Raw genomic sequence first — 13,282 nt, 5'->3', positions numbered from 1 at the left:
ATACAACTGCAAAGGACTGGTATGCAACCCTGTCTGTATCCAATGCAGTCCTTTACCTTGCCTGCATCGGACGCAGTCACTGCCTCCGCTGGAGAGTCTGTTCCCTCTTCACTCTTTGGAATGCTCTCTCCTTCTACTGAAGACAGAAAACACAGTCAAGTTGAGACTGCACTGAATCCACATTCGAGACAAACTGCTTTGCACTTTCCTCTTCATAACTTGATCTTTGATATAAGAAGTACATCAGAAGTACATGAAGAACTGTAGAAATGATCAGACACTGGAGAGCTTTCATTTAACCAGCGATTGACAGATAGACCTGAACCCAAGCTGCTGTACACCCTATTGTTCAAGACTGCTGTATCCACTTCTGTGTCATGTTTTAATAATGCCAGTCAGTCCTGTGAGTCAATAATTCAGGCTTGGGAAAGTGTTGATGTTTCATTTTGCATGCCCCCGATGTGAAAAGGTTTTCAAGATGAATAAGAATAGGCTCTTTCCAGGAAACAGTGCAGAGCTCAGTGCCGGTGTGGCACAGGAAGCAAAGTTAATCACACTGACCCAGTTAGTTTAGAGAGAGAGGGAGAGAGAGAGAGAGAGAGAGAGAGGGAGAGAGAGAGAGAGAGAGAGAGAGAGAGAGAGAGAGAGAGAGAGAGAGAACACATGTTCCATGAACTGTGCTTAGTGGAGCAGTAATCTCATTGCTCCTTCAACTCTGCAGCCAACTTCATGCTCCAGTTTTTTTTTATTCACGTAGCTACTAGCTTTCTAACTTCCCACTAGATGGCAATCTTTCCTTCTCTCTCTTTTTTTATCTCAAGGTATTTTCTTCAAGTTTCAATGAGAAACATCATGATTTTCTTAACCAAGACGCGAAAAAGGTTTGCCAGGCCACGGTGACAGCAAATATGTCACGCAGCCCTGCTGAGCTGTGAGGGAATCAATACACACGCAGCCCTGCTGAGCTGTGAGGGAATCAATACACACGCAGCCCTGCTGAGCTGTGAGGGAATCAATACACACGCAGCCCTGCTGAACTGTGAGGGAATCAATACACACGCAGCCCCGCTGAGCTGTGAGGGAATCAATACACACGCAGCCCCGCTGAGCTGTGAGGGAATCAATACACACGCAGCCCTGCTGAACTGTGAGGGAATCAATACACACGCAGCCCTGCTGAACTGTGAGGGAATCAATACACACGCAGCCCCGCTGAGCTGTGAGGGAATCAATACACACGCAGCCCCGCTGAGCTGTAAGGGAATCAATACACACGCAGCCCTGCTGAACTGTGAGGGAATCAATACACACGCAGCCCCGCTGAACTGTGAGGGAATCAATACACACGCAGCCCTGCTGAGCTGTGAGGGAATCAATACACACGCAGCTCCGCTGAACTGTGAGGGAATCAATACACACGCAGCCCTGCTGAACTGTGAGGGAATCAATACACACGCAGCCCCGCTGAGCTGTGAGGGAATCAATACACATGCAGCCCTGCTGAGCTGTGAGGGAATCAATACACACGCAGCCCCGCTGAGCTGTAAGGGAATCAATACACACGCAGCCCCGCTGAACTGTGAGGGAATCAATACACACGCAGCCCCGCTGAACTGTGAGGGAATCAATACACACGCAGCCCCGCTGAGCTGTGAGGGAATCAATACACACGCAGCCCCGCTGAGCTGTGAGGGAATCAATACACACGCAGCCCTGCTGAACTGTGAGGGAATCAATACACACGCAGCCCCGCTGAGCTGTGAGGGAATCAATACACACGCAGCCCCGCTGAACTGTGAGGGAATCAATACACACGCAGCCCCGCTGAACTGTGAGGGAATCAATACACACGCAGCCCCGCTGAGCTGTGAGGGAATCAATACACACGCAGCCCCGCTGAGCTGTGAGGGAATCAATACACACGCAGCCCCGCTGAGCTGTGAGGGAATCAATACACACGCAGCCCTGCTGAACTGTGAGGGAATCAATACACACGCAGCCCTGCTGAACTGTGAGGGAATCAATACACACGCAGCCCCGCTGAACTGTGAGGGAATCAATACACACGCAGCCCCGCTGAGCTGTGAGGGAATCAATACACACGCAGCCCCGCTGAGCTGTGAGGGAATCAATACACACGCAGCCCCGCTGAGCTGTAAGGGAATCAATACACACGCAGCCCCGCTGAGCTGTAAGGGAATCAATACACACGCAGCCCTGCTGAACTGTGAGGGAATCAATACACACGCAGCCCCGCTGAACTGTGAGGGAATCAATACACACGCAGCCCTGCTGAGCTGTGAGGGAATCAATACACACGCAGCCCTGCTGAGCTGTAAGGGAATCAATACACACGCAGCCCCGCTGAACTGTGAGGGAATCAATACACACGCAGCCCCGCTGAACTGTGAGGGAATCAATACACACGCAGCCCCGCTGAGCTGTGAGGGAATCAATACACACGCAGCCCCGCTGAGCTGTGAGGGAATCAATACACACGCAGCCCTGCTGAACTGTGAGGGAATCAATACACACGCAGCCCTGCTGAGCTGTGAGGGAATCAATACACACGCAGCCCTGCTGAGCTGTGAGGGAATCAATACACACGCAGCCCCGCTGAGCTGTAAGGGAATCAATACACACGCAGCCCCGCTGAACTGTGAGGGAATCAATACACACGCAGCCCCGCTGAACTGTGAGGGAATCAATACACACGCAGCCCCGCTGAGCTGTGAGGGAATCAATACACACGCAGCCCCGCTGAGCTGTGAGGGAATCAATACACACGCAGCCCTGCTGAACTGTGAGGGAATCAATACACACGCAGCCCTGCTGAGCTGTGAGGGAATCAATACACACGCAGCCCTGCTGAACTGTGAGGGAATCAATACACACGCAGCCCTGCTGAGCTGTGAGGGAATCAATACACACGCAGCCCTGTTGAGCTGTGAGGGAATCAATACACACGCAGCCCTGCTGAGCTGTGAGGGAATCAATACACACGCAGCCCCGCTGAACTGTGAGGGAATCAATACACACGCAGCCCCGCTGAGCTGTGAGGGAATCAATACACACGCAGCCCTGCTGAACTGTGAGGGAATCAATACACACGCAGCCCTGCTGAGCTGTGAGGGAATCAATACACACGCAGCCCTGCTGAGCTGTGAGGGAATCAGAACATACGCAGCCCCGCTGAGCTGTGAGGGAATCCTCAAAGCCTGTTTAAATGGAGTTTGCAGGTCTGTAAACCCAAAATGACAGACCAGGGCATAGCAATAACACAGAAGCAGCTCACCAATAACTACACTCAAACCCACAGACTGCCAGGGCAGCAATAAGACAGAACAGCAGCTGACCAGCCTGGGTTTGGGGTTTCACCCTGTATGATTTTGGTAGGTTAGCCCCTGTGCATCCACAGCAAGCAGGAGGGTCACTCGCAGTACTGGCTAGTTATTTCCAGCGCACTGTTAGATACTTTATAATAAGTTGCTGTTGCCACAGTCAATACCCCTGGACCGGCCTCCTCACCTCTATCTTCAGCAGCTTGGGCTCCAGGGGGCGGGGTCTGGGCCTGAGTGTTGGGGTCCGCCCCTTCGTCTCCTGGTAACAGTTCCGGAATCTGAGAGAAAAAAGGCGATGCTTAAATAACATACCTGCCATTTAAATATCTAGCATCACACGTCCCTGCGTGCTGCTACAACTGTTTAAATAACATACCTGTCATTTTAAAATCTAGCATCACACGTCCCCACGTGCTGCTACAACTGTTTAAATAACGTACCTGTCATTTTAAAATCCAGCGTCACACATCCCCACGTGCTGCTACAACTGTTTAAATAACGTACCTGTCATTTTAAAATCTAGCATCACACGTCCCTGCGTGCTGCTACAACTGTTTAAATAACGTACCTGTCATTTTAAAATCTAGCATCACACATCCCCACGTGCTGCTACAACTGTTTAAATAACGTACCTGTCATTTTAAAATCTAGCATCACACGTCCCCACGTGCTGCTACAACTGTTTAAATAACGTACCTGTCATTTTAAAATCTAGCATCACACATCCTCACGTGCTGCTACAACTGTTTAAATAACGTACCTGTCATTTTAAAATCCAGCGTCACGCGTCCCTGCGTGCTGCTACAACTGTTTAAATAACATACCTGTCATTTTAAAATCTAGCGTCACACATCCCCGTGTGCTGCTACAACTGTTTAAATAACATACCTGTCATTTTAAAATCTAGCATCACACGTCCCTGCGTGCTGCTACAACTGTTTAAATAACATACCTGTCATTTTAAAATCTAGCGTCACACGTCCCCACGTGCTGCTACAACTGTTTAAATAACGTACCTGTCATTTTAAAATCTAGCGTCACACGTCCCTGCGTGCTGCTACAACTGTTTAAATAACATACCTGTCATTTTAAAATCTAGCATCACACGTCCCCACGTGCTGCTACAACTGTTTAAATAACATACCTGTCATTTTAAAATCTAGCATCACACGTCCCTGCGTGCTGCTACAACTGTTTAAATAACATACCTGTCATTTTAAAATCTAGCATCACACGTCCCCACGTGCTGCTACAACTGTTTAAATAACATACCTGTCATTTTAAAATCTAGCATCACACGTCCCTGCGTGCTGCTACAACTGTTTAAATAACATACCTGTCATTTTAAAATCTAGCGTCACACATCCCCACGTGCTGCTACAACTGTTTAAATAACATACCTGTCATTTTAAAATCTAGCATCACACGTCCCTGCGTGCTGCTACAACTGTTTAAATAACATACCTGTCATTTTAAAATCTAGCATCACACATCCTCACGTGCTGCTACAACTGTTTAAATAACATACCTGTCATTTTAAAATCTAGCATCACACGTCCCTGCGTGCTGCTACAACTGTTTAAATAACATACCTGTCATTTTAAAATCTAGCATCACACATCCCCGTGTGCTGCTACAACTGTTTAAATAACATACCTGTCATTTTAAAATCTAGCATCACACGTCCCTGCGTGCTGCTACAACTGTTTAAATAACATACCTGTCATTTTAAAATCTAGCGTCACACGTCCCCACGTGCTGCTACAACTGTTTAAATAACGTACCTGTCATTTTAAAATCCAGCGTCACGCGTCCCCACATGCTGCTACAACTGTTTAAATAACATAGCTGTCATTTTAAAATCTAGCATCACACGTCCCCACGTGCTGCTACAACTGTTTAAATAACATAGCTGTCATTTTAAAATCTAGCGTCACACATCCCCACGTGCTGCTACAACTGTTTAAATAACATACCTGTCATTTTAAAATCTAGCATCACACGTCCCTGCGTGCTGCTACAACTGTTTAAATAACATACCTGTCATTTTAAAATCTAGCATCACACATCCTCACGTGCTGCTACAACTGTTTAAATAACATACCTGTCATTTTAAAATCTAGCATCACACGTCCCTGCGTGCTGCTACAACTGTTTAAATAACATACCTGTCATTTTAAAATCTAGCATCACACATCCCCGTGTGCTGCTACAACTGTTTAAATAACATACCTGTCATTTTAAAATCTAGCATCACACGTCCCTGCGTGCTGCTACAACTGTTTAAATAACATACCTGTCATTTTAAAATCTAGCGTCACACGTCCCCACGTGCTGCTACAACTGTTTAAATAACGTACCTGTCATTTTAAAATCCAGCGTCACGCGTCCCCACATGCTGCTACAACTGTTTAAATAACGTACCTGTCATTTTAAAATCTAGCGTCACACATCCCCACGTGCTGCTACAACTGTTTAAATAACATACCTGTCATTTTAAAATCTAGCATCACACGTCCCCACGTGCTGCTACAACTGTTTAAATAACATACCTGTCACTTTTCTTTTCATTGTTGACATCCTGACAACTTTTCACACTCATAACTTTAAAGTCTGTTTCAAAGCTCTTTTCAAAATGTCCACTCTAGTGCACTGGGGTTTGAGATCTGTCCTCTAAATCAGGGTTTCCCAGCCTGGTCCTGGGGACCGCTGTGTCTGCTGGTTTTTATTCCAACTGAGTTCTCAATTACTTAATTAAAACCTTCATTGAACTGATCATTTGCTAAATTAGACCTTTGTTTTCAGATCTTAAACAGTTGCAGATTTCAAGTCAGCTATAACATTATAAGTAACTTGAACTCTGGAACTGTTTAAGATCTGAAAACAAGTAAAAAGGTCTAATTTAGCAAATGATCAGTTCAATGAAGGGTCTAAAGTAATTGAGAGCTCAGCTGGCATGAAACCCAGAGCTGGTTCCTCTATACGTTTAATAAGAAATACCTACACACTGTGGCTACTCAAGCTTGTAGTAAAACCTGGAATGGGTGAAAATGCTACGCAACAGGAGTCTGTCTTCCATCCCTGAGTGAGCAGTTTATTTATATTTTTAAGCACCAATGAAGTAAATAATCAAGGTCATCGTAGTTAAGTGGACAGCTGTGTAAGCGTCTCCCCTCCTAGCACTCAGACCTCCTAATCCTCCAGACTTCCACAGCACTGAAATGAGATTCCCGAGTCCTCCCATCTCAGCACTGTAGAGACGAGGAGGGGAAGGAATCCCCTGTCCTGCCCTGCCCTCTCCTCTTACTTTCTGCTTCTTACCTCAGATGACTTCTTCTCTTCACACTCGCCAGCTTCCTTCAGTCTATCAAGCACAGAGCGCAGCGACTCTGAAACAGACAAGCAAACACAAGCACAGGTTTACCTACAATCCAGTCTCCCCTGTCCTGTGGACTTACAGGCTACAGACACTTTTTAAACACACACACACACACATGCACGCACATGCTCATACACACACACACACAAACTCATATACATACATGCACATACATACATACATACGTATAATAATAATAATAATAATAATAATAATAATAATAATAATATTATTATTTTTTTCTTAGCAGACACATTATATATTATACAGATATCATGTTATTTTTTACATAAAATTACCCATTTATATAGTTTTTTTTTTTTTTTACTGGAGCAATCTAGGTAAAGTACCTTGCTCAAAAGTACAGCAGCAGTGTCCCCCACCTGGGATTGAACCCATGACCCTACGGTCAAGAGTCCAGAGCCCTAACCACTACTCCACACTGCCGCCCCTAATGTTAACAGACAACCATCACAAAGCTCTTTACAGACGTAGCCTGTGAACTCTGCATTATATATATTTGAACCGGTGACCTTCTGGTTACAAGCCCTGGACTTTCACCACCGGACCACACTGCCTCCCAAACGCACACATACAGACATACGTACTCACAGACACGAGGACTTTGACTCCCGTAGTTGGAGATTTTTTTTTTTGTTTAAACACGGCCTCAGTTCTCAGTTCTCTTTCCTGAGTCTCACATCACACCCACCTCACACAGCGGGCTTCCCTGAATCCCAGTGGAAACCATTCCAGGGATGAAAAGAAGAATCCCACTGCATAGCAGTTTCATCCACTCCTCGTTTCACTATTTTAAGACACGTTGAAGACGATGCACCCAAGCTTACCTATACACACTGTAGCTCATTAAGCTTGTATTAAAACCTGGAATGGGTGAAACTGCTGTGTAATAGGAGTCTTATTTCCACCCCTGCTTCACCCAGCCAGCGTCCTCAATACCACTGCCGTGTGTGTGTGGGTGTGTGTGTGTAAACTCACCGTTCTCAGCTCTCAGATCCTCGAAGTCGACCACGTGCAGCTGCAGGGAGCCCTTCTCCTCCTCTAACTCCACCAGTCTGTTCCGCAGAGACACCATCTCCACTTCCTGTTCCAACAGAGCAAACATCTTCAAAACACATTTGAATCACATCCTCTCCACTCTAACCATCGTCACAAACACAGGGCGATTCAGCTGCGCGTAACCAAGCTGAGCAACTGACCCCTGAGGTGTGGACCCGGCTTAAGGTACCCAAGTTTCAACCCTCCGCCCCTCCCACTCCTCACCTGCAGTGTGTTGAGTTGCTGCTCCAGCTCTCTGATCTGTGCGGAGGACTCCTCCTCCCTCAGTCTCTGCGGCTCTCCCACCACAGCTCTGCTCTGCAGCTCCCCTGAAACACACAACACCCCGTGTCACACTCCCCCTTGTTCACACCCAGTGACTGCCTTTCAATCCTTGCGCAGGGGGACCACAATCACGGAACACCCACTCACTCCCCGCAAACGTGAGGATAACAAATATAACAAAGAAATAATGGAACAATCTCAAATAAAAGAGACCATCAGAAACGTATTGTTCTCTAAATGGTTTGATTAAACCAAAGAATAAACTCCAGTACAGTTGAACCCGGGTCCAGCACTCACCCTGCAGCTGCTCTAGCCTGTGTGAGAGCTCTGTGCAGCGAGCTTCCTTCTCCTGGTTCTGTGTGCTGAGCAGGTCCAGCCTCCCCTCCAGAGCCTGCAGCACTGCCTGCAGCGCAGGGATGGTCCTGACAGGGTCCGGGGGCAGAGGGGAGGGCTCCTCATGCTCCTCTCTGCCCGGCAGACGTTCCATAAGAGACCAGAGCGCCCCCCACAGGCCAGAGAGATCCTCCAGCCGCCTCTGCACCTCTCTGTCCTCTGCCTCCTGCCTCTCCCGAGCCTCGGCCTCACGTTTCTCCTGCTCAGCCTGGCTGCTCTCCCCTGCTTCCATCTGCTCTGCTCCCAGCCTCTCCTGCTCCAGCCTCCCTGCTGCCTCCCTGAGTGCTGCCAGCTCTGCCTCTCTCTCCGCAGCCTCATCCCGCCAGCGCTGCCCCTCCTCTTCTATCTGCCTCTGGGACTCCACTAGCTCAGCCTCCATCCGACGAAACTGCTCCGTGAGGATCTGCAAGAGAAACAGGGCAGCAAGTTCAGCAAACAAGACGCCTTTATCTGCTGCTGTTAAAATCAACATGGTTTAAAGAATCATTAGTTAGATCTGAAGTGCGTATTGTTCATCTTTCCAGTAATGACAGCACACAAGTTGTGTTGTTGGCCATTTGTGTTTGAAAAAACTAAATGAAATGTGAGTAGATTATGTTACAATTCACCAATATAAAGCTTTTCTTTTTCATTGTGTGAGATGCCCCTGGATTGTACTCCCATGTGGTTATTTTCACTGCAGGTAATGTGGGCGCAGCTGGAGCCGTGCCTCACCTGCTTCTGCTGGTCAGCGCTGTTCAGCTCCTGCTGCAGCATCTCCACCACCTGGGAGCGGGCGTGAAGAGCCTCCTCCATCTCCTCCGCCTTCCTCCGCAGGGACTTCAGCAGCTAGGGGGGCAAGAGGGACACTCAGCCACTGAGCCACAGCACAGCACAGCACAGCCATTCACACAGTACCACCAAGCACTGATTCTGAGACCGGACTGAGTACCTTCCCTCTGTATTTGCTGTTGCTGCTCGAGCGAAGCTTCCCTTTATCCTTTTTCCTTCCCTTCTTCTGTGATGCTACCCAAACCACCCTGCCCTTCCAGTACCTTCTGCTAGGGCACAGCCTTCCTTCTCTCCCTCCTTCCTGTATTCTGCACACACCACCCTTATTTTCCAGTATTCTTCTGACAGAGCCTTCCTTCTCTCCTTCTTTCCCTCCTTCCATCCCTTTCTCTCTTCCTGTATTCTGTGATTCTGCCCACAACACCATGTCCTTCCCCAGTACTTTCTGCTCGGACGGAGCATTCCTCCTCTCCCTCTCCCCCTCTATACCTGCTGCTGCTCAGGCTCTGGCTGCGATGCCACCCTCACCAGCTCCTCCTCATGGCGCTGCACCTGCTCCTGGAAACGCATGTCCTTCTCCTGGACCACCTCCTGCAGGGCGCGCACCTGGGAGCAGAGAGCAGGACCCGTCAGAACCATCACGCGTACACACACACACAGCTACAGCATACACCCGTCACAACGCACCCGAGACCAACACCCCACCAGAACCATCACGCATACACACAATCACACACACTCACACAATCACAGCACATCTGAGAGCAGAGAGCAGGACCCGTCAGAACCATCACGCATACACACACACAGCTACAGCATACACCCGTCACAGCGCACCCGAGACCAACACCCCACCAGAACCATCACGCATACACACAATCACACACACTCACACAATCACAGCACATCTGAGAGCAGAGAGCAGGACCCGTCAGAACCATCATGCATACACACACACACACAGCTACAGCATACACCCGTCACAGCGCACCCGAGACCAACACCCCACCAGAACCATCACGCATACACACAATCACACACACTCACACAATCACAGCACATCTGAGAGCAGAGAGCAGGACCCGTCAGAACCATCATGCATACACACACACACACAGCTACAGCATACACCCGTCACAGCGCACCCGAGACCAACACCCCACCAGAACCATCACGCATACACACAATCACACACACTCACACAATCACAGCACATCTGAGAGCAGAGAGCAGGACCCGTCAGAACCATCATGCATACACACACACACACAGCTACAGCATACACCCGTCACAGCGCACCCGAGACCAACACCCCACCAGAACCATCACGCATACACACAATCACACACACTCACACAATCACAGCACATCTGAGAGCAGAGAGCAGGACCCGTCAGAACCATCACGCATACACACACACACACACCCCCACACACACAGCTACAACACAAGCAATCACAGCACACTCGAGAGCAACACCCCACCAGAACCATCACACACACACCCACTCAAACACAACACAACACAAGCAATCACAGCACACTCGAGAGCAACACCCCACCAGAACCATCACATACACACCCACTCAAACACAACACAAGCAATCACAGCACACTCGAGAGCAACACCCCACCAGAACCATCACACACACCCACTCAAACACAACACAAGCAATCACAGCACACTCGAGAGCAACACCCCACCAGAACCATCATACACACACCCACTCAAACACAACACAAGCAATCACAGCACACTCGAGAGCAACACCCCACCAGAACCATCACACACACACCCACTCAAACACAACACAAGCAATCACAGCACACTCGAGAGCAACACCCCACCAGAACCATCACACACACACCCACTCAAACACAACACAAGCAATCACAGCACACTCGAGAGCAACACCCCACCAGAACCATCACACACACACCCACTCAAACACAACACAACACAAGCAATCACAGCACACTCGAGAGCAACACCCCACCAGAACCATCACACACACACCCACTCAAACACAACACAACACAAGCAATCACAGCACACTCGAGAGCAACACTCCACCAGAACCATCACACACACACCCACTCAAACACAACACAACACAAGCAATCACAGCACACTCGAGAGCAACACCCCACCAGAACCATCACACACACACACCCACTCAAACACAACACAAGCAATCACAGCACACTCGAGAGCAACACTCCACCAGAACCATCACACACACACCCACTCAAACACAACACAAGCAATCACAGCACACTCGAGAGCAACACCCCACCAGAACCATCACACACACACCCACTCAAACACAACACAACACAAGCAATCACAGCACACTCGAGAGCAACACCCCACCAGAACCATCACACACACACCCACTCAAACACAACACAAGCAATCACAGCACACTCGAGAGCAACACCCCACCAGAACCATCACACACACACCCACTCAAACACAACACAACACAAGCAATCACAGCACACTCGAGAGCAACACCCCACCAGAACCATCACACACACACACCCACTCAAACACAACACAACACAAGCAATCACAGCACACTCGAGAGCAACACTCCACCAGAACCATCACACACACACCCACTCAAACACAACACAACACAAGCAATCACAGCACACTCGAGAGCAACACCCCACCAGAACCATCACACACACACCCACTCAAACACAACACAACACAAGCAATCACAGCACACTCGAGAGCAACACTCCACCAGAACCATCACACACACACCCACTCAAACACAACACAAGCAATCACAGCACACTCGAGAGCAACACCCCACCAGAACCATCACACACACACCCACTCAAACACAACACAACACAAGCAATCACAGCACACTCGAGAGCAACACCCCACCAGAACCATCACACACACACCCACTCAAACACAACACAAGCAATCACAGCACACTCGAGAGCAACACCCCACCAGAACCATCACACACACACCCACTCAAACACAACACAACACAAGCAATCACAGCACACTCGAGAGCAACACCCCACCAGAACCATCACACACACACCCACTCAAACACAACACAACACAAGCAATCACAGCACACTCGAGAGCAACACTCCACCAGAACCATCACACACACACCCACTCAAACACAACACAAGCAATCACAGCACACTCGAGAGCAACACCCCACCAGAACCATCACACACACACCCACTCAAACACAACACAACACAAGCAATCACAGCACACTCGAGAGCAACACCCCACCAGAACCATCACACACACACCCACTCAAACACAACACAAGCAATCACAGCACACTCGAGAGCAACACCCCACCAGAACCATCACACACACACCCACTCAAACACAACACAACACAAGCAATCACAGCACACTCGAGAGCAACACCCCACCAGAACCATCACACACACACACCCAATCAAACACAACACAACACAAGCAATCACAGCACACTCGAGAGCAACACTCCACCAGAACCATCACACACACACCCACTCAAACACAACACAAGCAATCACAGCACACTCGAGAACAACACCCCACCAGAACCATCACACACACACACCCACTCAAACACAACACAACACAAGCAATCACAGCACACTCGAGAGCAACACCCCACCAGAACTATCACACACACACCCACTCAAACACAACACAAGCAATCACAGCACACTCGAGAGCAACACCCCACCAGAACCATCACACACACACCCACTCAAACACAACACAACACAAGCAATCACAGCACACTCGAGAGCAACACCCCACCAGAACCATCACACACACACACCCACTCAAACACAACACAACACAAGCAATCACAGCACACTCGAGAGCAACACTCCACCAGAACCATCACACACACACCCACTCAAACACAACACAACACAAGCAATCACAGCACACTCGAGAGCAACACCCCACCAGAACCATCACACACACACCCACTCAAACACAACACAACACAAGCAATCACAGCACACTCGAGAGCAACACCCCACCAGAACTATCACAC

The 13,282-nt window shown here is 48.8% G+C and overlaps 2 protein-coding genes across 4 annotated transcripts in view; one reads left to right on the top strand and one right to left on the bottom strand.

The window, feature by feature from the left end:
- The window catches only part of LOC131697377 (uncharacterized), an 81,728-nt gene that overhangs the window by 40,990 nt on the left and 27,456 nt on the right, over window positions 1-13,282 (top strand). The gene's annotated exons all lie outside the window — the stretch shown is intronic.
- LOC117973531 (golgin subfamily B member 1-like) overlaps window positions 1-13,282 on the bottom strand; it is a 43,702-nt gene that overhangs the window by 16,750 nt on the left and 13,670 nt on the right. The window contains exons 6-13 of one of the 3 annotated variants that reach the window (XM_058985492.1): window positions 9,718-9,834; window positions 9,172-9,285; window positions 8,362-8,860; window positions 8,005-8,108; window positions 7,720-7,825; window positions 6,663-6,730; window positions 3,529-3,619; window positions 57-136 (exon numbers count right to left, since the gene is read on the bottom strand). In XM_058985492.1, the coding sequence (XP_058841475.1) occupies window positions 57-136; window positions 3,529-3,619; window positions 6,663-6,730; window positions 7,720-7,825; window positions 8,005-8,108; window positions 8,362-8,860; window positions 9,172-9,285; window positions 9,718-9,834 (1,179 nt within the window). The remainder of the gene's footprint in view (window positions 1-56; window positions 137-3,528; window positions 3,620-6,662; window positions 6,731-7,719; window positions 7,826-8,004; window positions 8,109-8,361; window positions 8,861-9,171; window positions 9,286-9,717; window positions 9,835-13,282) is intronic. The other 2 variants (XM_058985493.1, XM_058985494.1) reach the window with 2 other exon arrangements.

The sequence above is a fragment of the Acipenser ruthenus genome, chromosome 14, assembly GCF_902713425.1.
Source record: "Acipenser ruthenus chromosome 14, fAciRut3.2 maternal haplotype, whole genome shotgun sequence".
Classification (NCBI taxonomy): domain Eukaryota; kingdom Metazoa; phylum Chordata; class Actinopteri; order Acipenseriformes; family Acipenseridae; genus Acipenser; species Acipenser ruthenus.
This window is presented reverse-complemented; position numbering and strand designations above follow the sequence as displayed.